Raw genomic sequence first — 23,989 nt, 5'->3', positions numbered from 1 at the left:
CCCGTAAGTCCTAATTGATATCCAAGACAATGTTGAATTTACTAAATAACTATTCAGATACTTCTCCCTCGCATCAGCTCTAAATATTTGGGCTTTGCAATGTCTAGGGATATCGGGTTTCAAATATATAGGGTAGTGCGTCCCCATCTGGTTGAGGTACTTTCGGAAGGATGAGAGAGATTTGGCGCGGAACTTCACACAAGCTCATATAATATAACGGAAATTGACTGAGTCTCCCAACTTCATGAAAACGTATTTGTAACCTCTGTATTTGGTTTTGTTGAATGCGCAAGGCCGATTTTGGGCGATGACCAGCTGCCAACCTCGTTATACGACTCATCCCATACAAACTTGGGTACTTTGCGTACATCAGACGAGTTCCAGATTTTTTTTTAAGAATACAAGTACGGTTGCTAGGCTACATCTTATTTACGCCTTTCGTTAAACTAGAAGTCTAACATTTTAGTATTTGGACGTACCTCTTACCCCTTCGAAGTTCCCGATTCAATCTCTACTTTTTTTTACGCACTTCTTCTACCTAACCTTTGAGTCGACTATCTTACACTTAGACAAATTCAAGGTAATTTCCTATTCGCCAGGAAGGACTAATTCCAATTATAAAGTTAATACACGATCCTGTCTCCAACATAGCTGTTCCAATTTGAGACTTTCCAGCACTACCTATCGTTTGCAGTCATACATCCTACCATTGGTAGATAATAGTGAGATTATAAAACAATGGCAAAAGTGTCAATATAAACTAACCCTCTTTAAGCAGATTTCAAGATGGCCGAGAAATGTCCACACTTTCTGAAGGTGTTCTATGCCAACTCCTACCAGACGACCTTCCACCTGGGCGAACACGCCGATGACCTTCGCTTTACCGTATCAATACGCCCTGCAGAATCAGAGAAACTCCTTGTGCTTCATGATGGGCCAACAGAAGACGGCCAGGTCTTAGCTGTCGGGAAGAAAGGGGGCGGGTTTCAGCAGGGATACCAAATGGTGAACGATATCAGTCTTCCTCCTCTCATCGGAGGATGGCCTGATACTGCTACTACGACGATGGATCCCAAGCAAGAGTTTGCTCGCCGCTGGTACCAATTCTCTATGAAAGTAGGCGAGGGTGAGAGAGCGCACGAGGAGAAGTTTGAATGGCGACTCACTCAAGGCAACGAGATCCGAGCCATGTTCAAACACGCTAAGGGGTTTAAGCTTGTACGAGTGGAGGCTGAAGGGCCCGGGGGAGGACGGGGCGGGAAGAGACGTTCGAGAGAGCCGGGCGAGACTAGCGACGGAAAGGAGGTAGTTGCCGTCTGGGCCACTAAAAGAACTCTTATACCCATGACCCGCAGTCCACTTAAGTTCAAGCTACTCGGGAGCGGTAAGACAGGCGAATTAGGACGACACTTTGGGTACATGGCTCTGGTCACGGCACTGGAGACTTGGTCTTTTCAGATTCTGAAAATACATGATAACTCCTCCTCCTCCTTATGTCCCTATCATTGATATTCCAAGGAGAGTGAATGCTGGAAAAGCAAGTTCTTATTTCTTACAAGAATTTAAGATACTTGTTTCTTCTCTATAAACCTTGGCTCCAAAAACATTCTATAGTCTTTACTGTAGTAACTTCCAGGGGAAAAAAAGGGGAAGTCTTGGCAAAACTCACTAAGGTATAATTTTAGTTATATCTTCGAGTTGCAAACTATAGGTTAGGTACCTAAATACATTGCCCCTTTACATTTAAATTTCATTGGTTTAGCTCTCTCCTACTTTTACTAGAATAGTATGCCTTAGATCCGTTTCGAAGTTTCCGTTTGTTGATAGAAGTGGAGTATCCAGGTACCTTACTTATGCTCAGTTTGCACTTGAGGACATGCAAACATTTTACAATAGTTACCTAGCAGAATACCAAACAAAGTCTTATTCAATGCTTTAATGGGTCTTTTCTCTTCTCTTATCACTCGTAGCTTTAATACTTTAAACTTGACCGTTTCACTATTGTTAGTCTGTTTTAAAACCATGTTCGATCAAATAAAGTTAAAGTGATTTGCTTGAAGAACAGAACTGCTTCGTTCTTTAAAGATCTAACGGGTGCTTAGCCTAAACCTAAATTTTTAGTATTACTTCATAGACTTCGTATACGGATTAGTTACCTAATGACGTAACATCGCGAACCCGTACGAACCCCACTACTACATAGTATAAAACGTGGTACCTGGTCTAGACCACTTTGAGACATTCGGTAGGTAGGTACCTACCTGTAGGGCAGCTATACATCGTCATATAATTCTACATACTTACAAATTCTCCCTTACAAATAAGCCACTTCTATTTCTATTCGTTTCAGGGACTTCTGAAGTTCTAGGTTATCAAATTCTCATCCTATAAGAGGTACTTACAAGACTCAGGGCCTAGACGGAGTTCTAATGAATGCTAAGTCCTACGCCAATCCGTCTTCTTAATACTCTTTCTAAGCATAAAATGTCATCGTCACCAAAAGAAATCACGATAATAGGAGGCGGCATCATTGGATGCTGCACCGCCTACTTCCTCACCCGACATCCCTCCTATTCCCCCGAAACGCATCGCATAACTCTCCTCGAAGCCTCCACTAGCAATGCCGGAGGACGTACCTCGGATAGCATCACAGACCCAGCTACGTTAGCTGACCCTGAAACCGCATCGAAGAGAAACCCCGCCCACGATGGAATTGCCGGAGGCGCAAGCGGGAAAGCAGGAGGTCTGCTTGCGCTGTGGGCTTTTCCTAAGAGTATCGTACCTTTAAGTTTTAAGCTACACGATGAGCTCGCGAAAGAATATGGTGGAGATAAGAGATGGGGATATAGACGATGTTATGCAAGCCAGATTGATTGCCTGGCCCGTCTACCGCCTGGCTTCAGCAATAGCAGGACGGACGAAAATAATACAGACGATATGACATCCGTCAGCAGTGAGACAGAGCCTCGTTCGAAGGGGTTACATAAGAACCACAAAAAGGAAATCAAAACATTAGAGAAACTTGGCGCCCCTGAAGACCTAGACTGGCTAGATACCAACGAGGCTCTGACCGCTTACGAGGGGATGGGCACCCCGGAAGACACAGCTCAGGTCCATCCCGAATTATTTACCAGAAGCATGGCCCAATTAGCCGAAGAAAAAGGAGTCAAGATCGTGACCGGCGCGAGGGTCACGAGCATTAACAAGACGGCAGACGGCAAGAGCGTAGAGAGCGTGACGTACGAGAAAGACGGAAAGGAGGAACGGTTACCCACCACGGATTGCGTAGTAGCCGCCGGCCCATGGACACGACGTCTTCTTCCCGAAATACCCATTACCGCAGCCCGAGCTCACAGCGTCGTCATCAAGACGCCGAAGCCCGTGTCCGCATACGCCCTCTTCACTTCGATCAGGCTCCCCGTCGGCTTTCCCACCCCGACACCTAGAGACTCCAGAGGAGCGCCGGGCGCGCAGCGGCCGCTGATGGGACAGCGAATTGTCGAACCTGAAATCTACGCGCGACCTGACGGCACCGCTTACGCCTGTGGGCCTACAGATGATATAGTCGACTTACCAGAAACGACGGCCGAAGTCGAAGTCGACGTAGCCCGATGCGAGGACATCATATATCAAGTCAGCGCCATTAGTGATGAGTTAGGGAAGGACGGCCAGGTTCTCGCGAAGCAGGCATGTTACTTACCCCAAGGAGGACCCTATATTGGCGCCATCAGCCACACGAAAGGGCTCGTAGTTGCCGCAGGGCACACATGCTGGGGTATACAAAACGCGCCTGCGACGGGGAAGCTCGTTAGTGAGATTATCCTAGATGGCAAGCCGAAGAGCGCGAAGCTGGGGGGTTGCGATCCCTCGTTAGTCTTATGACCGGAATGGATGGGTACGATATGGGATGGCCTTAGTACAGGAGGTATATAGAGAAACGGCATACATAGTAGATTATAGACGGGAAGCCAAGAGCTTCGTGAACTAATATATCTAATCTCGGACAAGGAGCCAACATATTAAATCTCTTTCACATAGATGACCGGTATTTCTTAAAACATGTAGCGACATGATCGATAGGGATTAAATAGGTCGAGCTAGGTAGGTAAGGACCTATCTTATAAATCTGCCCTTGCTTCTTCCCCCGCCCAAGCTCGTCGTATCAGCTCTCTTATTATGTCCCTTTCGATAGGGATAGGCCGAGGGTTCCAGTAAGGATTGCTCACTGCTATATCTGTTGCCTTATCTATGTTACTCTCCTGCGTACACACGGCCTTTAGCCCCCTTTTCACTGTCAACTTCTGCAAGAGCTTTAACCCCTTCTTGAGCAAAGAGGTTAATAATGGGGTTAATATTGCGAGCGTATAACGCTTCGACCGGAGTATGCATTGTGGCTTCGGCAAACACCCCGGAAACAGCATCGCCGAGAACGCCCTTCAGTAAGTCGATATGGCTCACATGCTGAGGCGGGCTAAGGAGGAAAGGTTTAGATACATTTGCCCGCGAAAGTTCTTCTGGAATCTTTTTGGTGGTGCCGCTACTGAAAGCGACGCGAGAGGGACTTGAGTTGTACTCGAACCTATCCATATTAGACAGCAAATACTTATAATTACCTATTCATATAAAGCTCTCATTTGCTGCCATTATAGTTAAGTAGAAATAATAATAACTCTCGATGATCAGGACAGATGCCTAGCTAGGTATATTCATTAATTTCACGTCCAGCCGAAGCTCGCTACCTGCTCTACCGGGCTAATAGCTCCCGCACGGGGACGATGAGGATTAAAGCCGTGAATAGGGCCTGAGTAGCTCATCCAAGAGAAGAAAGATTAATATAAAGTCTAATAGTTACCTAATTGGTCAGACGTCTATCTAAGGTAAAGAAACTTCTCAATGCGCATTAACAGGTAGAGCTATAATCATAAAAGTGAGAAACACACCCCGAGTAATGACGAGCTTAACAATGAACTCCATAGTACCTAGTTCAATGAAGAATTTATCGAGTAACTAATACAATATTCAACTTCTTGGATTTCTGATAGTAGCTTAAGTAATTTTTGTAGAAAAGAATATAAAAAGCTTAGTTATAAGAAAAAGACTTGAGAAACAATATTTTGATACTATAAAAGATAAGGCCAATTAGCAGGCAAGGTCTAGAAATATACCCCTGCAGCTACTTCGTAAACCCTGTAACCAAGATAATCCATTAAGTTTAGCGCTGTGATGTGTCAATAGGCTTCTTACCCCACAATTTACTTGTTCAGCGGCCAGCCAAGTCAGCTAGCAACATTGCAACTTTCCCAACTTCCCAGTTTCAAGCCACTGCATAACCCCATCTCTAGGGCAACGACGTTACCGCTTGTAAACAAATTCCTGCAGGTCTGCAACCACTAACTTTGAAATCGTGTGGCACGAATTTTAAACTTCAACGTCGACATTCCAACGGGCCCTAATACTAACAATTGACTTTCTGCTTCTTGTGTTGTTGTTTTTTTGGTTTCTTGTGGCAGAACCGCGTTCTTGCCGATCTCTGATAATTTAATTTCGAGACATTTTGAAAGCGGTTAATCATCGCATCGATCCAAGCAAAACGCAAATCAGGGTTCACCGACATTTCCGCCCGAAAAAAAAAAAATTTAGAAAGTATCGTCGCTTCTTTTTGGGAGGGAATCGGGGAGGATGCCTGCGGCCACAGATGGCCCGACAGTTTCTCTGTCGTGTACGAAATCTATTTGTAAAGCTGAATCACAACTCGAAAATACTAACATGGCTTTATAAACAGTTGCCAATAATTTTTGGGGTAAAGATGACGCCGGAGTTGGGCCATTGCTTGATCGCATGGCTTCTGCGAAGCAGACCAGCGATGAGCTTAGATCTTTTTACAGTGGTAAGTTTTCTTGGACCAATTTTTACCCCTCCATTTGGCTAATTGGTCTGTGTGTGTTCCTAGCCCGTGCCTCCATCGAAGATGAATATGCTCGCAAGCTTATGTCGCTAAGCAAGAAATCGTTGGGTACCCACGAAATGGGAAGCCTAAAAGTTTCACTCGATACCGTACGAGGAGAAGTCGAATCCATGGCGAAGCAACATGCCAGTATCGCTGCCCAGATGAAGACCGAGTTAGAGGAGCCGTTGGCTGCGTTTGCTGGAGGAATGAAAGAGAGGCGCAAGATTGTCCAAAATACGGTAGAGAAACTCCTCAAGGTCAAGATTCAACAAACGAACATGGTGAATAAGGTCAGTCCCGCCCATACATATACATCCTAAAAAGGATCCCCTCGACGATTAACAACCCCGCCTAGACTCGTGATCGATATGAGCAGGACTGTTTAAAAATTAAAGGTTACCTTGCCCAGGGTCACATGGTTATGGGACAAGAAGAAAGGAAAAACAAGGCCAGGCTAGAAAAGACACAGATCAGCCTTGCCACGACTAACGCCGAATATGAGAATGCTGTTAAGGTTCTCGAAGAGACGACTGCTAGGTGGAATAGGGAGTGGAAAGCCGCCGCCGACAAATTCCAAGATCTCGAAGAGGAGAGATTAGACTTCACCAAGAGCAGTCTATGGACTTTCGCCAATATCGCCTCCACAGTATGTGTTAGCGATGACGCCTCGTGCGAAAAGATCCGCTTGTCTCTCGAAAAGATGGATGTAGAAAATGATATCATCCACTTCATTAGCGAGAAGGGAACCGGTCAAGAAATCCCAGACCCGCCAAAGTATATCAACTTCTGCCGCGGGGACGTGGAAGACACTCACTCCGAAGCCTCCGAAGATGAGCATTACTCGGTAGCACAATTTCCACGGAGCATCAATCCTGCATTCCGTACATCTTCTCCCCAACCATCTACCTTCGAATCTCATCATGACCCTAATTCTGCCCTCGCTCGAGATCTAGCACATCATGAGCCACCCGCGCCCTCGAATAGGGATTTAATCATGCCTCCACAAAAGGCTCAAACCTATGCCATAGCTCAGCGTGACAGGCGGCGAGGAAGTGTTATACAGCCACAGCAGTATCCTCAAAGCATCAACCCTGGCTTCCGTGCTCCTTCGCCTCAGCCATCGACGTATGAATCTCATCATGATCCCAACTCGGCACTTGCTCGAGATCTTCAACGCCGCGACCCTATTCCTCCTGCTGCGCGGGAGGTACAGCGGAATGAGCCTCCACCTTCGTTCCCCCGAGACACGCAACGTCGTGAGCCCGAACTCTCTCTAAGTAGAGAGGTTCAGCGCCATGAACCCATTCCTTCGTACCCTCGGGAAATACAACGTCGTGAACCTGATCTCTCTTTGACAAGAGAGATTCAACGCCGCGATCCTAACCCTCCCATGCCCCGAGACATGCCACGGGAAGTACCCCGAGAAATGCCTCGAGAGGTTCCTCGGGAGATGCCTCGTGAGATAGCTCGTGAGATTCCTCAAGAAGCTCCCCGAGAAGCACCTCGCGAAATACAGCGCCACGAACCCGAGCTTGCTCTCACAAGAGAGATTCAACGTCGTGACCCTAATCCCCCTGCTCCTCGAGACGTGCAACGCAATGATCCTAGTCCCGCATTCCTTCGAGATGTACAACGTCAGGAACCAAGTCCCTCCTTCAGTAGAGAACTTCAGCGTCGCGATACCAACCCTCCTTCTTCCCAGGATCCACCACAGAATGAGCCTCCGCCACCTTCTAGCAGAGAGTCGGTCGTAGCACCACAGGCCACCTCAGGGGCTATCATGGCTCCACAAGATCGTCTGAAAGGAAATAATGGGGGACAGCCGTATGATGCCTCCCAATTTGCACCGGTGCCCCACGACCCTTACCCTATGGATGGTATGACAATGCTGTGCCGAACGGATGGCATGAATTCGGCTACAAGTTCGAATGTGTCAGCACGGCCATCAAGTGGTGATGACAATAGCGATTTCTCGAACCCGACATCTCTCTCTAGTCAAGAACCTCCAAGCGGCAAAGTGTCACCAGTTAAGCAGGAACCCGCAGCGGTAGCACAACCAGAAAAGCAGATGCAAAAGAAGAAGAGTGGATTCTTCCAGAACCACAGCCCATTCCGCAGGAAGAGTATTAAAGATGTGAGACCGCCCAATAGAAATACTTGGGGACCTACAACTTCCCAGGGTACTCTAAGCACACAAGGGACTGTCAGTTCTCGACGCAATCAAGCCTTTAAACCACCAGAGCCCCAACCTCCGGTATCTCAGAACCCGATTACAGATATGGTAGACAAGACAGCGAGTCCCGAACCGATTGAAGCGAATGCAAGCTTGGCTCTGAACATTGGACAGAACGTATTCCCTGTGGCCAACACCGATAAGAGGAAGCAAACTAGCGATACCAATCCACCTCCGCAAGAGGAGCTGGATCCGATTGCTCAAGCTCTAGCGGAGCTAAAGGGTGTTGCTAGTAATAAACAGGCAGTTGGACGAATCTCAGCAGATCACTATCATGGCCTCGCCACACCTGTACCCGACAGGTCCCAAGCACCGTCTCGTTCCGTGCCTGCGCCCAGAGAAAACAGCGATGCGGCCGCTGGTATGAGAGGTACTCCACCGCCATCATATGATATGCAGATTCAAAGGCTTGGTGTTCCGCCTCCGGCTGTTACGTCTAAAGCAATGCAGGAGGCGTCACGAAAATATGTGGAGCAAACCAGAGACATGTTTAGTGCGAAGCGTCCTGGATCTGGAGCATATAGTGGGACGCAATCTTTTAGCAATACTCCTTCTCGGCCGCCGACTAGAGGTAGCGAGATGCCCCGTGCAGCATCGCCAGCGCCTACTAGAAGCGCTTCTCCTCGATCTGGGATGTACTCCGAAGCACGTCGGTCGGAGACTCGTCAGAGCCAACGATCAGTGTCGCCAAATCCTTATAGTAGCAGCCGACACCGTAACTCAGCTTCGCCTAGTATGTATGGCGGTAACCAGCCGCGGAACTCACCACAGGCAGCATCCCCAATCTCATATAGCGGAACTCAGCGGCGGGGAAATTCACCACAGCCAGCATCATCAATTTCTTATAGCTCAACCCAAAGACGGGGCAACTCGCCACAACCGTCGCCTATTTCATACAGTGGAACCCAACGGCGAGGAAATTCGCCGCAGCCGGCATCTCCAATTACCTATAGTGCAACTCAGCGACGAGGAAACTCGCCTCAGCCAGCGTCCCCAATCTCGTATGGTGGTTCTCAGCAACGAAACTCTCCGCAACCCAGCATGTCGATAAAGCGCGGCTCGGAGCAAGGATACTACGGGCATCAGTCGCCGAGCAATTCTATGAGGGCAAGGTCCCCATCCATTTACAATAGCGATTACAATCGGCCAACTAGTAGGGCTGAAGAGATGGCTATGCAACTTGCACCAGTTGGGGACGGGTCCGTGTACGGATCGATGCGTAGCAGAGGAAACGGTAGACCCGGTACAAGTTCCAGCTCGCGCGCCATGACATTCTACGACGGACGGGATCCCGTGGCAGAGAGTTCGAGACAGCGGAGCCAGAGCGTGGCAGATCCGAGCCGGCAGTACACACCAGAAGGCCGCGCCATTTTACATTACGGTATGTTTTTCTTTCTTTTTCTTTTCTCCGTGATAACTTGAAAGTGGACGCTAACGGTCATATAGCTCGAGCATTGTATATGTACCAGGCAGCAATTCCGGAGGAGCTTGGATTTGCCAAGGGAGACATCCTCGCTGTCCTCCGACACCAGGACGACGGATGGTGGGAAGCTGAAATTCATTCAGGAGCAGGTGTTGGCAGGGGTGGATTGGTACCTAGTAATTATCTGCAGCCTTGTTAAGGGCCAAGGGCCAGCATTTTACGAAGCCCTTAGTTCTGCTCTTTGGTTGATGAGATAAAAGAGTGACGAGGCTCATGAAAGTTGGTATTTAGATACCCGTTGTTTTGATGTGATTACGTACCTAACCTAATGTTGTTATCTGGGGTTGTGATGAGCACATATGAGGGGGTTCAGCAAGCAAGCAAGCAGGCGACTTATTTGGATGGGTTGAAATTTATCGGTCGTCTGTTCTTTGGGGGGAGAGCAGGCTTTTCGCGCGTTAAGGGGAGGGAAAACGTTCGATGTAAGCTATTCTTCATTCTTCATTGCCAGACAGGCTATATAGGGTTCATTAAAGAATTGGGGAGTTAATACGAGTTTGCATTTTGACTTTTTTTTTTTTTTTGATTTGATTGATAGATATTCTGGTTTGAGTTTGCTTGTGAATTGTATAAAATAAAACACAATATTCTTATTCTTGAATAACCTAGGAGGTAGTGATACTTTCACAGCTCTTAAAGATTGCCCGTTTCTTTATCTGAACATGAGATTAGTCATCAGCATGACGTCGATACCAGGTACCTAACCTAAGGTGTAGGTAACGGAGGGGCAGCTACCTAACTCAACTTAAATTAGCATTTCGGCTGGCCTGGGTTGTCGAGTTTGGTCAAGCTCGATGTACCACTACAAACCCAAACATTACATGCCTTAACTTTGTTCATTTTAGGATCTATTATGATCCCGACCTTCTTCCACAACTTGTCTACTGTTTTAATTTCTTGTACTACTCATCTCAACGACGCGTATTCAAGAGTATCGTGAGGTTCAGCGCCGAAAGGCGCTTCTACTTTCGTTTAGGAAAATGGTCAGTCACATGCCTCAAGCTACCTACATACATGACAAGCTTCAAAGCTTCCAATAGACAAATGTTTATATATGTTCATTTCGCTGACTCTATAGCATAGGAATACGTAAAAGCCTCGTATAGAGCTGCAACATCTCCAACCGCCAAAAGGACATATCTCGGCGCTGTATTGTTCTTCTCGGCGTCCCTAATACTCTTATGCATTGCTGCTTTAGCCTATCCCATTTTCTACTACAGCTACGTGCCTAAGAAGGTTATATCTCTTCCTCTGCACCTACAATATGAGTAAGGGCCTTTCTTGTTTCCTTGCCAATGTATGAATTAATTAGTGGTATTATTGCAACAGCTCTGGCCTAAACCCCTATGGCGTCACCTCAGTCTCCTCGAATCTCATGCTCGAACAGGCCTACGATATATCAGTTGAATTAACCCTGCCGCGATCGCCTGTCAACCTAGAAAGGGGCAATTTCATGGTCACTCTGTTCGGCATGAAAACGCAGCCAGAAAACCCGGCATTCACTTACTATTTCTCGGGGGAACACCCCTTCTCGCATGTGAAAGAAGATACGGTGGTCTTCATGAGCCGCCGGCCCGCCCTGATCCCGTACACAGACCCGCTCGTGAAAACAGCGTCGCGAATCCTATTTCTGCCTTACTACTTACTATATCCCAGCGCGTCGGAGATGACAACGCTTAGAATTCCGATGGGCGAGTTCGTCGAGTTCAGCAAAATCCTCCCGCTGAGCATCCTGGTGGAAGTTCAAGCCGGCCAGGAACTCCAGGTGTATTCGGCTACAGTCACTCTCGTCGCCCGCCTAACGGGTATTCGCTGGGCCATGTATAATCACCGCATCATCTCGTTTCTGGTCTCCACGGCAGTTTTCTGGATAGCCGAGATGCTATCTACAGGACTGGCGTGGCTTATCTTGAGCTCCTTCGTATTTAGCCAAGAACCCGAGGGGCCTGGAGATAAGCAGAATGCCAGACCTGGAGGTGATCGTTGGATGGGACCACCGCCTGGCCGCGCCGCAATATTCGACGGCGGAGCGGGAGACTCTCAAAGCGAGGAAGAGGTAGTAATTAAGAAAGAGGAGGACGATGATGACGATGACGATGTGGATATCAAAGAGGAAACGCCGGGACGAGAAACATTGGTAGATCAACCAGCAGACGACGAGGAAGATGGGGAGGATGTCTGGAGGGGTGCAGGTGCGGGAACTAGTTCGGGTTATGAGAAAGGGCGTAGTGGTATTCGAAGACGATTATCGCGAGGAAGTCGATCTTGAAAAAAAAAGGCAGGAAGAATTATTGTTAGTTGAGAAGGGATATGCCAAATGCCTAAATGCCCGAATGCCCCTCCCCAAGCCTATTTACCTACTTAATATTATACGAGCATGTTCGCCACGTATCATGATGTGTTATCCAGTTTTCAATTATAGAAGAGCCGAATTTGCTGCTTCACTAGTCCGAGGAGCCACATGATATGTAAGTCAGTCGGATTTGGGCAAGTTTCTCAACGATGCCGAATCCGTGTGCTGTGCTTGAAATACGTGTATTGCATTTACGATTTCATTTTTGGTCCAGCATTGAAGTTGCTCTCTTCTCCACACTCTCCAATGCTCTAGTGCTAAGTGTAAGCACCTACATCTCGGTCATGTGTTCGACGGCGCAAATGAATACGTTTGGTACCTAAGGTTAGATAGATAAGGCAAATATTAGGTATATATTAGGTTAGGTATATAGGTAGGTTAGGTATATATATATTAAATAGGGCGGTGGCTGAATGTACGTATGGAAGTGAAGTGAAGTATGCCTTGTCCATAGTAGAAGCGATTCGAAATCACGGTTGGGTACATGAACATAACTCGTAATTGTATTGTACAAAACTCGAAACTCGACCTCATAGGCAAGTCCATTGGCACACAGTGAATAGGAGGTAGGTAGGTAGGTAGGAGGTGCCTAACCTAATCTAACCTAAGGTATTATATTACTTATAAGCAGCTGGTAAGTAGCTGGTAGTTAGGGCATAATACATAAAACAAGTATTGTACATGCATGAATTATACCCTGAAAGGTATTGTAGGTATTGTACAATACCTAAGATAAGGTTTGCAGCGGACTGATACATTACATGTAGCTAGCTACCTAAAGCTAAACGGATAGATGGATGTTCGGGCATATGTGTGTTACATGTAAGGCCAGCTTAAGACAGCGTAGCGTTTAGCTGCGTAGCAGCTTTGACGTGTTCAGGTGACGAGGGTGGTCCCAGAATCGTGGTCAACCAATCAATCAATTGCTAGTCTCCCCCGCCATGGCAGTCATTCCCAGCGTGGGTCAACAAACCGAAACCAAGGAGACTCGATCTGAACCTTTCAACATCGCTTTTCCGTCACTACTACTATTATTTCTACCTACGTCTACCTACGTCTAACCTATGTCTGCCTACATCTACAAATCAATAAATAATACCTGATAAGGTACCTTAAAACCTAAAGTAAATTGCCCTCCAGATTTCAATTGCCAGAAAAAAACAGGGTGGATTAGGTAGGCCTAGGCCGTTTATTATTGCTTCTACTTATTGCTTTTTGACTTGAATCTAATCCAATCTGATTCAATCCAGAAACTTACCCTACCCTTTTTGGGGGCCCACGATAGCTTTATAACAGCATTTAAATTTACCATTTCTACGATATCTAACCTAAAGTACATACCTAGGTACCTAAGCGTATAAATATATGCAGCTTTTTTTTAAAAAAAAAAAAAAAAAAGCTACAAGACTTGGGACCTATAACACAATTTCTCATCATCCACACTATTATCCATCCCATTTACCAAGACCAAACCCTTTTTTTGACTCAAACCTCGGTACTGCATTGTACATAATTGGGAAGTCTTGGTTCTCCGGTTTATACAGTGAACCTCTTTTTCCGGCTCACTCGCGTTGCTTGTCCTCATTGGCCATTGACGATTGAAACCATTAACCAAAATAACTCGAGATAGGGTTCGATTAAAAAAATAAAGCATTTACACATATTAGCGAAAAAGAAGAAAAAAAAGAAAGGAGGGAAACAACTTGTCGTCAGAAATATATTGCTTTGCGGCTCGCAGGCTTGCAGTTTTGCAGTTTGCAGTTTAATACGTTGCTCTCTCTTATAGCTTCGTGCTCAGAGCAACAACTCGCACACCGCCGGGGACGACCTGCAAATTGTTCCAGTTCTAGTTCCTCTTCCTACCTAACCCAAGCAACTCGCAAAAGTAACCCCTTCTCGCTTTCTCTTAGCCTCCATTTATTCTACCCCTACCAATTTTTTTACTTTTATTTTTATTTTTATTATTTTTTTTTCTTCTTTCCACTACAGCTCAGTTTTCTCTATCAAGCCCTAGACCGACAGTTACAAACTGGCGCTCGAACGATTCCTTGAGCTCGTACAGTATCTTATCGAGTCTTTGTCTACAAACAATTCTCAGAACTTTTTTTTTTCCTCTCCTCTTGCTAGGCCTCTATCTATATTCTTCGCCACCCCTCAACCTACCCTACCCTCCCTTAGTGCACGACGAGCGAACAACCCTCGCGTCCCTTCTTAAACCCCTCTATTACTTCGTCCGATATTACAGTCTATATCCGGTAACGATGCCCTGCTTTAAGGGCATCGCTGTGAGCATCCATGCGAATTCTGCCCCGCTCCCAGAATATGGAATGCAAAAGCAGTCTCGTCTATCTCGCATCAGCACATACATACCTGTTCCTCAACCTCAGCTAAACCCGGAAACTTCTAAACATGAGGCAGCAAAGTTCGCCATTTCGATAACGCTTTTAACCCCCGGTCATCCCATTCCTTATACCGCTCCGAAACCAACTGCGGCCAATCCTTACCCGAAACCTCTCTACGCTGGACCTCTAATACCCTCAGGCTCTGATCCTTCGAAGCATGCCAACACCGTTACACCCTATATTCCTATGACGAATTCGGAGAACGAAACCATTGCTGCATATATTTACTTCGACGGGCGAGCTAAGGAGGAGGTCGCTACTCTGCTACGACCCGGTGAAGAGACTTGGGTTAATAGTCGTTGGGTTCAAGTTCCTGAGAGTGAGGGTGGCGGTCTTGCCGAACGTGAATTTTTATTCCGAGAGGTTGGTTTAGAAAGATGGCTTAACGGCTTAGACCTCAAGGGCCATGATGCCGCAGAAAAAGTCGAGAAACGAAGACAGAAGTTTGAGCGACGTCATCGCCGCCACAGGTCCACCCCTCACGGCGGCGACGCGAACACGGAAAAGGTTCCCCGCCCCCGCGATACCCTAGCCTACGGTGGGGAGGACCAATCGCCCGTGGCAACCCCTGATGACTCGGACGACTCCTCTATGTCTGATGACGACGAGCCTCCTGAGGCTACCGGACAGATCAAGGTGGCTATGTTCCGTGTGATCGCTTCTGGCGAGATCAAGAAGGGGGAGTATTCGCCGCAGTTCGATGCCCACGATGACGACGACGAGAGCGATAGTGGAAGTAAGGGAGGCAATAACGGCGCCATCGATGCTGATGTCGAGCATACCACTAGTTTTGCTAAGCCCAAAACGCTCGATCCTAAGACAATCAGCACTCAGACAGTAACTGGTATAGACGGTCCAGATAAGCCTTACGCAGTATTTACCTTCTTCTATCGTGGCCAACGTAAGCAACTATTTGTTGAAGCCCTAGTATTAATTCATTGCTAACAAATTATTAGGCCAACTCGCCAAGATGGGTTTAGTTCCTGGGTCAAAGGGGGACCAGAAGGCGTCGGGCACTAAGCGGCGATCGACCCAACTTGACTTTTCTGGGCTTGGGCCTCTTAAACCTACCGGTACCGTAGGATTTTCGGCCTTCAGAGATCAAGAAGCCGAAGCCGCAAAGAGGAGGAAGGCCAGAAGGAAGAGTAGCGGCGCGAACGGCCACCTTATGGACGAAGATAGCGACGATGACGATGACAACGACGATGATCCCCTGGCTAAGATGGTAGATTCTGACGATAAGGACGTCAAGACTACCCTTGCACCAGAGGATGCCAGGGTCACCGGTGAGCTACAAGCCGGTATTGACCGCATTCGCGTGAGTTTGCCCCTTTTTTTCAGTTCATGCATAGTGTCACTAACAGACACCCGGTAGCTTAAGCGACAGCACTCTACAGAACCAGACGCTGCAGGCGCGTCGGGTTCTCAAAAGTCACCCAGCGCAGGTCTTACAGGCGGAGAGTCAACACCTACGGATTCTACGGCAAGCAATCAAGCCATTCCCAATTCAGTCGCAAATCTGCTTGCGAATGCTTTTAATGGCGAAACGAGTATCGGAAGCCCTTTAAAGAAGCAGCGTGCAGATGACGAGACATTAGATCGTTCCGTGAATTTTCCCTCCGCTTTAGGCGATGTACTGGCCAGGGCTACTGCGGATCAGGAGAAGAGGGCGAATGAGGAGCAGATTCAAGTACAGACCTCTTTCGGCGAAGACGAAGAGCTTTAGAAGGGCGGCCACCCCCTGGCGACTTATTTTGAGGTTTTTCTAAAGAATCTCGCCAGCCACATGGCCAGTTAACTTTCTTCGTTAGTCGAACCATTTACCAGGGCCGAGAGACAAGTCGAGTTATAAGCGCTCTCAGCGACAGGTGGTCTCAGCGCTATCAAACAGCCGAAAGTATAGGATTATTACATACACGGAGAGAGATGGGTGGAACTTGGGATGACAGTGAATTATGTAGGGAGGTTTTGAATTCCGTAGATACGTCAACTATATTCATTGTCGTGTCAAGGAGAGAGAGCCTCAATAGTCTACATCCAAGAGCTAGCCACCAAGACGATTCAGCCAGTGTACAAAAGTGGAGCGTGTTCGGGTTGCATATAGCAAGCCTTTCTCCACGAAAGGGTTCTATTTGAACATAAGCGAAGTTTGGGTTCGTTGGCTGCGTGTGCAACGGCCTATGTTTTTGACGTGGAAATGATGATGATGAATAAAGCGGAAAGGATTGGCGGCGTGCGCTGGTTGGTAGTGCCTGTGGCCTTCATCTCTAGGTGCGGTTCCTTTTTTTATAGAGAAAATACCCCGAACTACGAAAGAGTTCAGAGGACAACTGCAAGGTTGCATGGGGCCTTTTCTCTTGTTTCGACCGATGAGTTGCGCGGTTATGTGTGTATGCGTACTGCGGCCTTGGTGTCATACCTAACAGTGCCCATAGGCCCCTGATGAGCTATCGTCTTTTGCGTAGTTCTAGGTTTCTTGCCGCCGGTGTCTCCTGTAAAAGACGTATTGGACTGATTGTCAACGTGAGGGACCTGAGTTGTGTTGTACTAAACGAGCTCTTCGATATTCATGTATTGTCATGTATAAGTTATTAGGAGTTAAGGGTAAATGATCAACACCCTGCAAATGCATGGGGGACTCGATATCATTCATAAGGCGGGGTTTCCAATCAGACTGATAAGTACTTGCTAGCTTTTACTTCGCAACTGTAAACATAAGTTGAACATGTTTGGACTTGTATGATTCGTACATTGGATTAGCTTACGGCCAAGGATTGAAAAAAATTCATCCTTCAAATACTTAGAATTTATCGATACCTCGTGCACATGTTAGCCAAAGTAAATAAAGGTACCTGATCATCTCAACCTCATCCCCCCACCAACGCAACATAACAAAAACGTAAAAGCCTCGACCTGAGATGAGGTTCGGACTTCTTATACCGGCGGCAACAGCCGCGCTAGCTCTGCTGGAGCAACAGAATGAGCAGGAGGTCCTATCTGCGGGAGAGAAGAATGGAGAGGAGCAGAGGGGAGCGGATAGAAGCCCATTGGACTCCGACTTTAAGGCCTTCACGCAAGCGGCGCTCGACCGGTGGAAAGTCCCGGGGGTGTCGGTTTCTGTTGTTGACGGGGATGACATATGGGCCGAGGTTTGTGTCTATTTAGATCTTATTGCCCCTTTTTTCATTCCTGGTTATGCCCGATAGTAAGACGAAAGACGATCGTTTCCTGGGAATTAGGCTCTTCAGGGGGTTATACACTACCTGGTATTCAAGGTACCTCACCTTACATAGGTATCACTACTACATTATTATTCGATTATATTGATTAATACCTTAGGTTAGGCACCTAGGTACATATTTCCAACTAACAGCACCCACAGGGTTACGGCATCGCGAGTTTCCCCTCGACGCGCGCGACGCCGTCGACGCTGTACTACACCGGCAGCACGACCAAGGCGTTCACGGCAGCCGTGCTATCGCTTCTCATCGCATCGGGGAACTTCACTTCTTTCGCCTCCTCTTCTTCCTCTTCTTCCTCTGGTGTGAAGATCGCCTCCTCCTCCCCGCTCGGCTGGCAGACCCCCATCTCGCATCTGATCCGCGACGACTTCGTCCTGCCGCCCGGGCACGAGTGGGAGGCCGCGCACCTGACGCTCGAGGACGCGCTGTCGCACCGCACGGGGTTCCCGCGGCACGACAAGGCGCTCGCGCGGCGGTACGGGCCGGAGCCCGATCACTCGCACTCGCACTCGCACCCCCACTCCCACCGGGGCACCCCGCGCGACGTCGCCCGCAGCCTGCGGCACCTGCCCGCGGTGTCGGAGCCGCGCGTGGGGTGGCGGTACTGCAACCTCATGTACATGGTGGCCGCGCACGTGATACAGACGCTGACGGGGCGGTGGCTAGGCGACGAGATGAGGGAGCGGATCTGGGAGCCGCTGGGTATGCACGGGACGTATTTGAGCGTGGAGGAGGCGCTGGGGGCGGGCAGGGAGGTGGCGAGGGGGTATTATTGGGATTATCAGGGGGAGGGGAAGGGGAGCAGCAGTGATAAGGATAGGGGTAAGGATAGGGATGGTGAGCAAGGAAAGGGGTGGTTCATCCCAGTCCCATACGCAAACCTCGACCTCGCGAGCGGCGCCGGGGGTATCGTCAGCAACGTGCTAGACTACGCGCGGTGGATCCGGTGTCTGATCCGCGGCGACGGCAGCGACGAGACCGAAAACGGCTGTCCGGTATTACCTCCCTCGGCACACCGCGAGCTGAAGCTAGCGCGCATCGCGCTGCCGCCCGAGACGCGGCTGAGCTTCGACGCGCCGCTCGCGTACGCGCTCGGCTGGGAGCTCGGCACGTGTAAGGGGCGGCGGATATTCACGCACGGCGGGGGCATGGAGGCGTACGGTGCGGAGGTGTACTTCCTGCCGGATCTGGGGTTCGGGGTGGTCACGCTTGCGAACACGGCTGTGACGAGTAATTTGCTGGGTATGGAGCTTGCGTGGAAGCTGATCGATGACAAGTTGGGTGTTCCGGAAGAGGAGCGGTTCGACTGGGTTAGTCGGTAAGTTTTTCATCCTCCTTTTACTTCCCCTGGGACCAGACATCATCATCGTGTTGCTGCTATCTCCGTCTTTCTGGACAGAACGAGGATGCCCGGGCTGATTTGTCTATGAATATAGCGGAAAGAAAGTCCTCGAAACCCAGCTCAGACTCGCTGAGACGGCTATTCAAGACTTATATCCGGAACGCGCAGACCCTCCGTTACCTCACGCGCTTCCCCTTGAAAAATACGTCGGGGTCTACTCTCATCCAGCATATCAAAACATCACGCTACAGTTGACTAGCGAGGACTCGGCAGAGAAGAAAGGAGAGCAGCTTAGAGCAATCCGGGACGACATGGAATGGCAGATGACGTTTGATTTCCACCACGTCTCCGGAGAGTTCTGGGCCGTGGTTATCGATTTCCTTAACACGCCCAACATGCTCAACGGTCAGCGGGCTCGGGCTCAGTTCGAAATCAGCGTGAAGGGGACGGTAGATAAGCTGAAAATGGAGTTCTTGGAGGACGGAAGCGAGGGTATTATAGTGTTTGATAGAGTTGCCTGATAATATAATTTCTTGGTATATGGTAGTTAGGTAACTATATCCGTCTCAACAGTCATGAATGGAGCGTGAAGGATATTCCGTGAGGCGACCTTGGAGATAATGATTGACTCATAGTCATTGACAGTGGTAAAGCGATCTCGATTACCCTTTCTATAACATGAGTCGATCTTCTAGGTGTATTTTCAGTGTCGTACGATTAGAATATTCACATTTCCTTAGATAGTAAATAATATAAAATAGATCCAGGCTTGCATTATCTATCTGCTTGACTACCTAGGTTAGGTATCCAACGAATAAATCGACTACCAATGTAGAGAAGCGATCCAATAGCTCCATATACTATTCTTGGACACTACTATACCTGCTAGAACCATGCTAGTAACGAGGAATCTAGATAGCTTTAGAAGCTTTCAGTTCTCATGGATGTCTCTGGCAGATGTAAACACGTCTATCCAATGACGTCCAGAAAATTCCTGTCAATACAGGTGGCAATCTATACAATCTATACGAGTTAGCAACACTAGAACAAAGCTAGAAGACGGCTAACAAGTAATTTGAAGGCGTTTAATGAATCAGACTGTTGAGCTTGATGAATTTTAATCCACATGGATGTTTTCAGTTGGCTGTTCTTAGAAGATTGGATCATCATACCAAAAAACGAGATGGGGAAATGTAATAAAAGCAAATAGAATTTAAATAGAATTTAACTTACACTTGCTGCTAACCAGAAGGGGTTGACTTGAGAAGCCGTTGAAACTTTGTTTTTGATAATAAAGAATGAAAAGAGAAAAATTCGGGTGCAACTTGGGAATAAAACCTTAAACCTTATAAATAGCCCTTAGTTACATCGGACTATTCAGCCGAAAGACTAGAAAGGGTTTTCCCGGGTGTCCGGTTACCTGAGATCACGTGAGAGATTGTGTGACCCATTTGACCCCATTCGACCCATTCGACTCGTCTTGATTGGTTAAATCGATTGGCTACAAGCTCGGCTGCTAAGTCGCTCAAACTGCTCAAACCGCTAACTGACTTCACCGATCGAATCTCAACAAGAGAACAAGACCAATCTCCACTCTAACCACGACGTCCTTAACAATACCTCATACGCCACACCACTACCACCTACTCACCTATCCCGCCTACGATTATTCTCGGGGAAATATTACAAACATCGCATAGGGAAAGAGAGAAGAAGAAAGAAAGAAGAAAAAGGGAGCAAAAGGTTCCAAACAAACAAGAAACGGGACCTATTTCGAGTCACATCAAAAAGCACCCAAGCCAACATACCTATCATGCCCGCCGTCCGACCGAACGCCGCCGCCGTGCGGGCTACACGCGCCCTGCAGCAAAACTCCAAGACCACAGCCAGACCTTTCTCGGCCACCCCGCGCGCTCCAGCCTCTCACGGCCCTCAATACGACCCCCCGACCGGCTGGCTGTTCGGCGTCAAGCCCGGCGAGAAGTACCAGAAGGAAGGATGGGAGACCCCGTTCTTCTACGGTTTCTGCGGTAGCTTGGCTCTCGCTGCTGTCGCCTACGGATTCAAGCCTGATACCTCGTGAGTTTTTTTTTTTTTTCTTTTTTTTTTACGCTTTCAAAGTCCTTTGGGTGGTTACGGGATAAAGAAGGAAGAAGAAGAAGGTGGCTAAGGCGATTATTATATTGCCCCGTTGCTTGTGCAATACATATATATATATATATTTGTATATCTCTTTCATAACTCGTCCTTTTCAAAGCTTTCCCTACCTATACTATAACCCAATAACAGCAGGCAGCAGCTAACATAATCGCAGAATACAAACATGGGCTCTAGAAGAGGCGCGACGGAGATTAGAAGCCGAGGGCATCCTCGAGGACCCCGAGAAGAAGTGATGGGCCCTTCCCCAAACCATATAGAGTGCGATAAACGGGACAAAGAAAAAAGAAAGAACTGTGGTACACTACTAGTTCGAGAAACTCTATTTGTATATGAAATCCCGATTTTCCCTTTTTTGTTTTTTTCCTTTTTCTCCTTGCCCTCTCGTGTCGCCTCGCCCTCCTGGCGACGGTGACGGCTTCTATTAGAGAAATCTCATCATAGACGGATCACCTCCCAAGCTGGTGAAAAGGGGTGGGGGGGAGGCGCTTGCTACCTACAAGCTACAATTAAAATGTCTTCTGCCGTGTAATTCCCCGTCTACATTAGCATTCATCAATGCACCGGAATGTTTTTGAACAGTTATCCGCTCTGATCAAATCGGATTTAAATTTAAACATAATGGTTCTTTCGTTAAGAGGCCAGGTAAGTACGCCGTTTGCGCCGGATCTATCACCATCTATGCGGATATAGAACACTATGGTGAACAGGACCAAAATAAACCGCTGAACTCGCTTTTTTTTTTCTCTCTTCTCTCTAACATATGTGACTCCATTCATGCTCCTCGTCTCCGTATTGCCTAGCTTCTATCCAGCTCTTCATCTTATTAGCGACCTCGCCCGACTCCTCGTTATCGGCCAGCCCGCAGTCCACCAGCTTGCCCTTCCAGCTGATCTTCCGCACGGGGCTGACGACGGCGGCGGTGCCGGAGCCGAAAACCTCAATCAGGCGGCCCTCGAGCGAGGCCTCGTACAGCTGCGGCATGGTGATCTTGCGCTCGGAGATCAGCCAGCCCTCGGGCGCGAGCTTCTCGCGGGCGAGGCTCAGGATGGAGTCGCGGGTGATGCCGCCGAGGATGGTGCCGTCGAGGGGCGCGGTGATGAGCTCCTTCTGGTTGGTCTCCTTGTTGCGGATGGCGACGAAGAGGTTCATGGTGCCGACCTCGGTCACGTACTCCTCGGGGCCGAACAGCCAGAGGTTCTGCTGGAAGCCGCGGGAGGCGGCCTCCATCTGGGGCACGATGCAGGGGGCGTAGTTGGCGCCGAGCTTCTTGTCGCCGACGCCGCCGGGCCAGGCGCGGACGGCATAGTCGGTGGCCTCGAGGGACACGGCCTTGAAGCCGGTGGGGTAGTAAGGGCCGACGGGGGAGGCGATGACGAAGAGCAGGGCGGATCCCGGGGCGCCGATGCCGAGGGTCTTCTGGGTGCCGATGAGGGTCGGGCGCAGGTATAGCGAGTAGCCGCGGCCGTCGGGGATGAAGCGCTCCTCGAGCTTGACGAACTTGGCGATCAGGTCGATCAGGCTAGTAGACGAGAAGGTGGGCAGGGCAATGCGGGCGGCGGACTTGTTTAAGCGCTCCATATTCTTGTCCGGGCGGAACAGCCGTATCTGGCCCTTGTTATCCCGGTACGCTTTCATACCCTCGAAGCACTCGAAGGCGTAGTGGAAGACGCATGTGGCGGGGTCGAGCGAGAGGTTCTGGTAAGGTTGTATCGTGGGTGCAAACCACCCGTCGTTCTTAGTCCATTCGATCGTTAACATATGATCTGGCAACAAGACACAAGTTAGCGTACTGCCCGTCTATTCAAGCCCGTAGTATATGGCAGTATATGCCAAGTGTATATATAGAGAGATCGTACCTGTGAATTCCCTTCCAAAGACAAGTTCGGCGGGGTCCTTAGGTGTCTTAGGGGATTGAGTCTTGGTGATAGATAACTTGGTAGGATCTATATCTAGCGGTTTCGCCACGGATGCTGCCGCTGGTTGTATGCTGTACCACCTGGATGCTCGTTGCAGCGCTGGTAAAGCGTAGGAAGAATGCGAGGCGGGGGCTCTTAGAGCTCTCCCGCATCGCGGAAGAAGTTGTCGAAGCATTGGCGGAAAGAGTGTAATATACAGCAATCCAGATTTACTTTTTTTCTTTCTTTTTCCTTTTGTTTTTCGAATCGAATTTCTAAATCAGATTTCGATTATGCCACGAGAAAACAGAGAGGAAACAAGAAGAGGCAAAAGAAAGATGGCTTTAAAAATGGGAGAGCAATTGGGACCGGATTGTATATATAACCCGCTCTCTTTGACTCAATTGCTCTATGGACGGAACCAAATGATTAGGTCTAGGTAGTTACTAATATAAAATAGCCCCAATTTCCCTTTATAACCTCAAGTGAGCTAACACGAAACGAAACCCCTACCCGACCCGACTCAATGGAAGGGGGAGAAAAAAAAGAGGGCAAAGGCAGAAAAAAAAAACACCACGCGGTAAGAAATGCAAAGCGATCTCGGAGGGGCCTAGCGTAGGTACAAGTACGCCCTGACGGGAATATGCACTAACGGGCCTTACGGAACCGAACAAACCAATCGTAGATAAGCTTTTTGTCGTACTTCCAGCTGTGGCTAGTGTACTTACTTGTAGCATACATACGTACCTATGTACCTTTATCAGCAACATTCAAGAATCTAGAAGCAAACACACCGCCACCTGAGGTAAGCAAGGGGAGACCCCTGACTCCTGAGAGTTACCTAGCTGCTTAGATAGAAACAAAGCGGATAAGAGCTTAGGCTTGACATTTTGAATTTGTATTGTACAATGGTACCTGGTAAATTGTGGTTA

General features: G+C 48.3%; 7 protein-coding genes across 7 annotated transcripts; 5 read left to right on the top strand and 2 right to left on the bottom strand.

Annotated features, from left to right (window-relative positions):
- The first annotated feature begins 2,145 nt into the window (after positions 1 to 2,145).
- Positions 2,146 to 4,682, top strand: F4812DRAFT_411459 (FAD dependent oxidoreductase). Its single transcript, XM_047932623.1, has 2 exons — positions 2,146 to 3,790; positions 3,947 to 4,682. The coding sequence occupies exons 1-2, from the start codon at positions 2,434 to 2,436 to the stop codon at positions 3,958 to 3,960; spliced, it is 1,371 nt and encodes a 456-aa protein (XP_047795389.1). The 5' UTR covers positions 2,146 to 2,433; the 3' UTR covers positions 3,961 to 4,682.
- On the bottom strand, positions 4,067 to 4,682 carry F4812DRAFT_38118 (uncharacterized protein). Its single transcript, XM_047932027.1, has one exon. It carries the CDS (start codon positions 4,585 to 4,587, stop codon positions 4,252 to 4,254), a length of 336 nt encoding a protein of 111 aa, XP_047795388.1. The 5' UTR covers positions 4,588 to 4,682; the 3' UTR covers positions 4,067 to 4,251.
- A 997-nt stretch (positions 4,683 to 5,679) lies between these two features.
- F4812DRAFT_454891 (uncharacterized protein) lies at positions 5,680 to 11,932 on the top strand (the record flags this gene model as incomplete). Its single annotated transcript, XM_047936724.1, has 7 exons — positions 5,680 to 5,719; positions 5,783 to 5,887; positions 5,951 to 6,237; positions 6,303 to 9,561; positions 9,627 to 9,754; positions 10,747 to 10,931; positions 10,993 to 11,932. The coding sequence occupies 7 exons, from the start codon at positions 5,680 to 5,682 to the stop codon at positions 11,930 to 11,932; spliced, it is 4,944 nt and encodes a 1,647-aa protein (XP_047795387.1).
- Positions 11,933 to 13,974: 2,042 nt separating this feature from the next.
- On the top strand, positions 13,975 to 16,380 carry F4812DRAFT_37903 (uncharacterized protein). The gene is made up of 3 exons (XM_047932015.1): positions 13,975 to 15,319; positions 15,375 to 15,736; positions 15,794 to 16,380. Exons 1-3 carry the CDS (start codon positions 14,278 to 14,280, stop codon positions 16,142 to 16,144), a joined length of 1,755 nt encoding a protein of 584 aa, XP_047795386.1. The 5' UTR covers positions 13,975 to 14,277; the 3' UTR covers positions 16,145 to 16,380.
- A 719-nt stretch (positions 16,381 to 17,099) lies between these two features.
- F4812DRAFT_37913 (beta-lactamase/transpeptidase-like protein) lies at positions 17,100 to 19,725 on the top strand. The gene is made up of 3 exons (XM_047932016.1): positions 17,100 to 17,567; positions 17,801 to 18,978; positions 19,097 to 19,725. Exons 1-3 carry the CDS (start codon positions 17,337 to 17,339, stop codon positions 19,521 to 19,523), a joined length of 1,836 nt encoding a protein of 611 aa, XP_047795385.1. The 5' UTR covers positions 17,100 to 17,336; the 3' UTR covers positions 19,524 to 19,725.
- A 648-nt stretch (positions 19,726 to 20,373) lies between these two features.
- On the top strand, positions 20,374 to 21,747 carry F4812DRAFT_411443 (ESSS subunit of NADH:ubiquinone oxidoreductase-domain-containing protein). The gene is made up of 2 exons (XM_047932622.1): positions 20,374 to 21,081; positions 21,317 to 21,747. Exons 1-2 carry the CDS (start codon positions 20,816 to 20,818, stop codon positions 21,393 to 21,395), a joined length of 345 nt encoding a protein of 114 aa, XP_047795384.1. The 5' UTR covers positions 20,374 to 20,815; the 3' UTR covers positions 21,396 to 21,747.
- F4812DRAFT_411441 (branched-chain-amino-acid aminotransferase) lies at positions 21,748 to 23,664 on the bottom strand. Its single transcript, XM_047932621.1, has 2 exons — positions 23,019 to 23,664; positions 21,748 to 22,925 (listed from the first exon to the last, which is right to left on the bottom strand). The coding sequence occupies exons 1-2, from the start codon at positions 23,251 to 23,253 to the stop codon at positions 21,916 to 21,918; spliced, it is 1,245 nt and encodes a 414-aa protein (XP_047795383.1). The 5' UTR covers positions 23,254 to 23,664; the 3' UTR covers positions 21,748 to 21,915.
- Between the last annotated feature and the right edge of the window lie 325 nt (positions 23,665 to 23,989).

This window comes from Daldinia caldariorum, assembly GCF_022478825.1.
Source record: "Daldinia caldariorum strain CBS 122874 unplaced genomic scaffold F4812scaffold_1, whole genome shotgun sequence".
Lineage (NCBI taxonomy): Eukaryota > Fungi > Ascomycota > Sordariomycetes > Xylariales > Hypoxylaceae > Daldinia > Daldinia caldariorum.
Note: the sequence above shows the minus strand (reverse complement) of the source record. Positions and strands in the feature narration are given on the sequence as shown.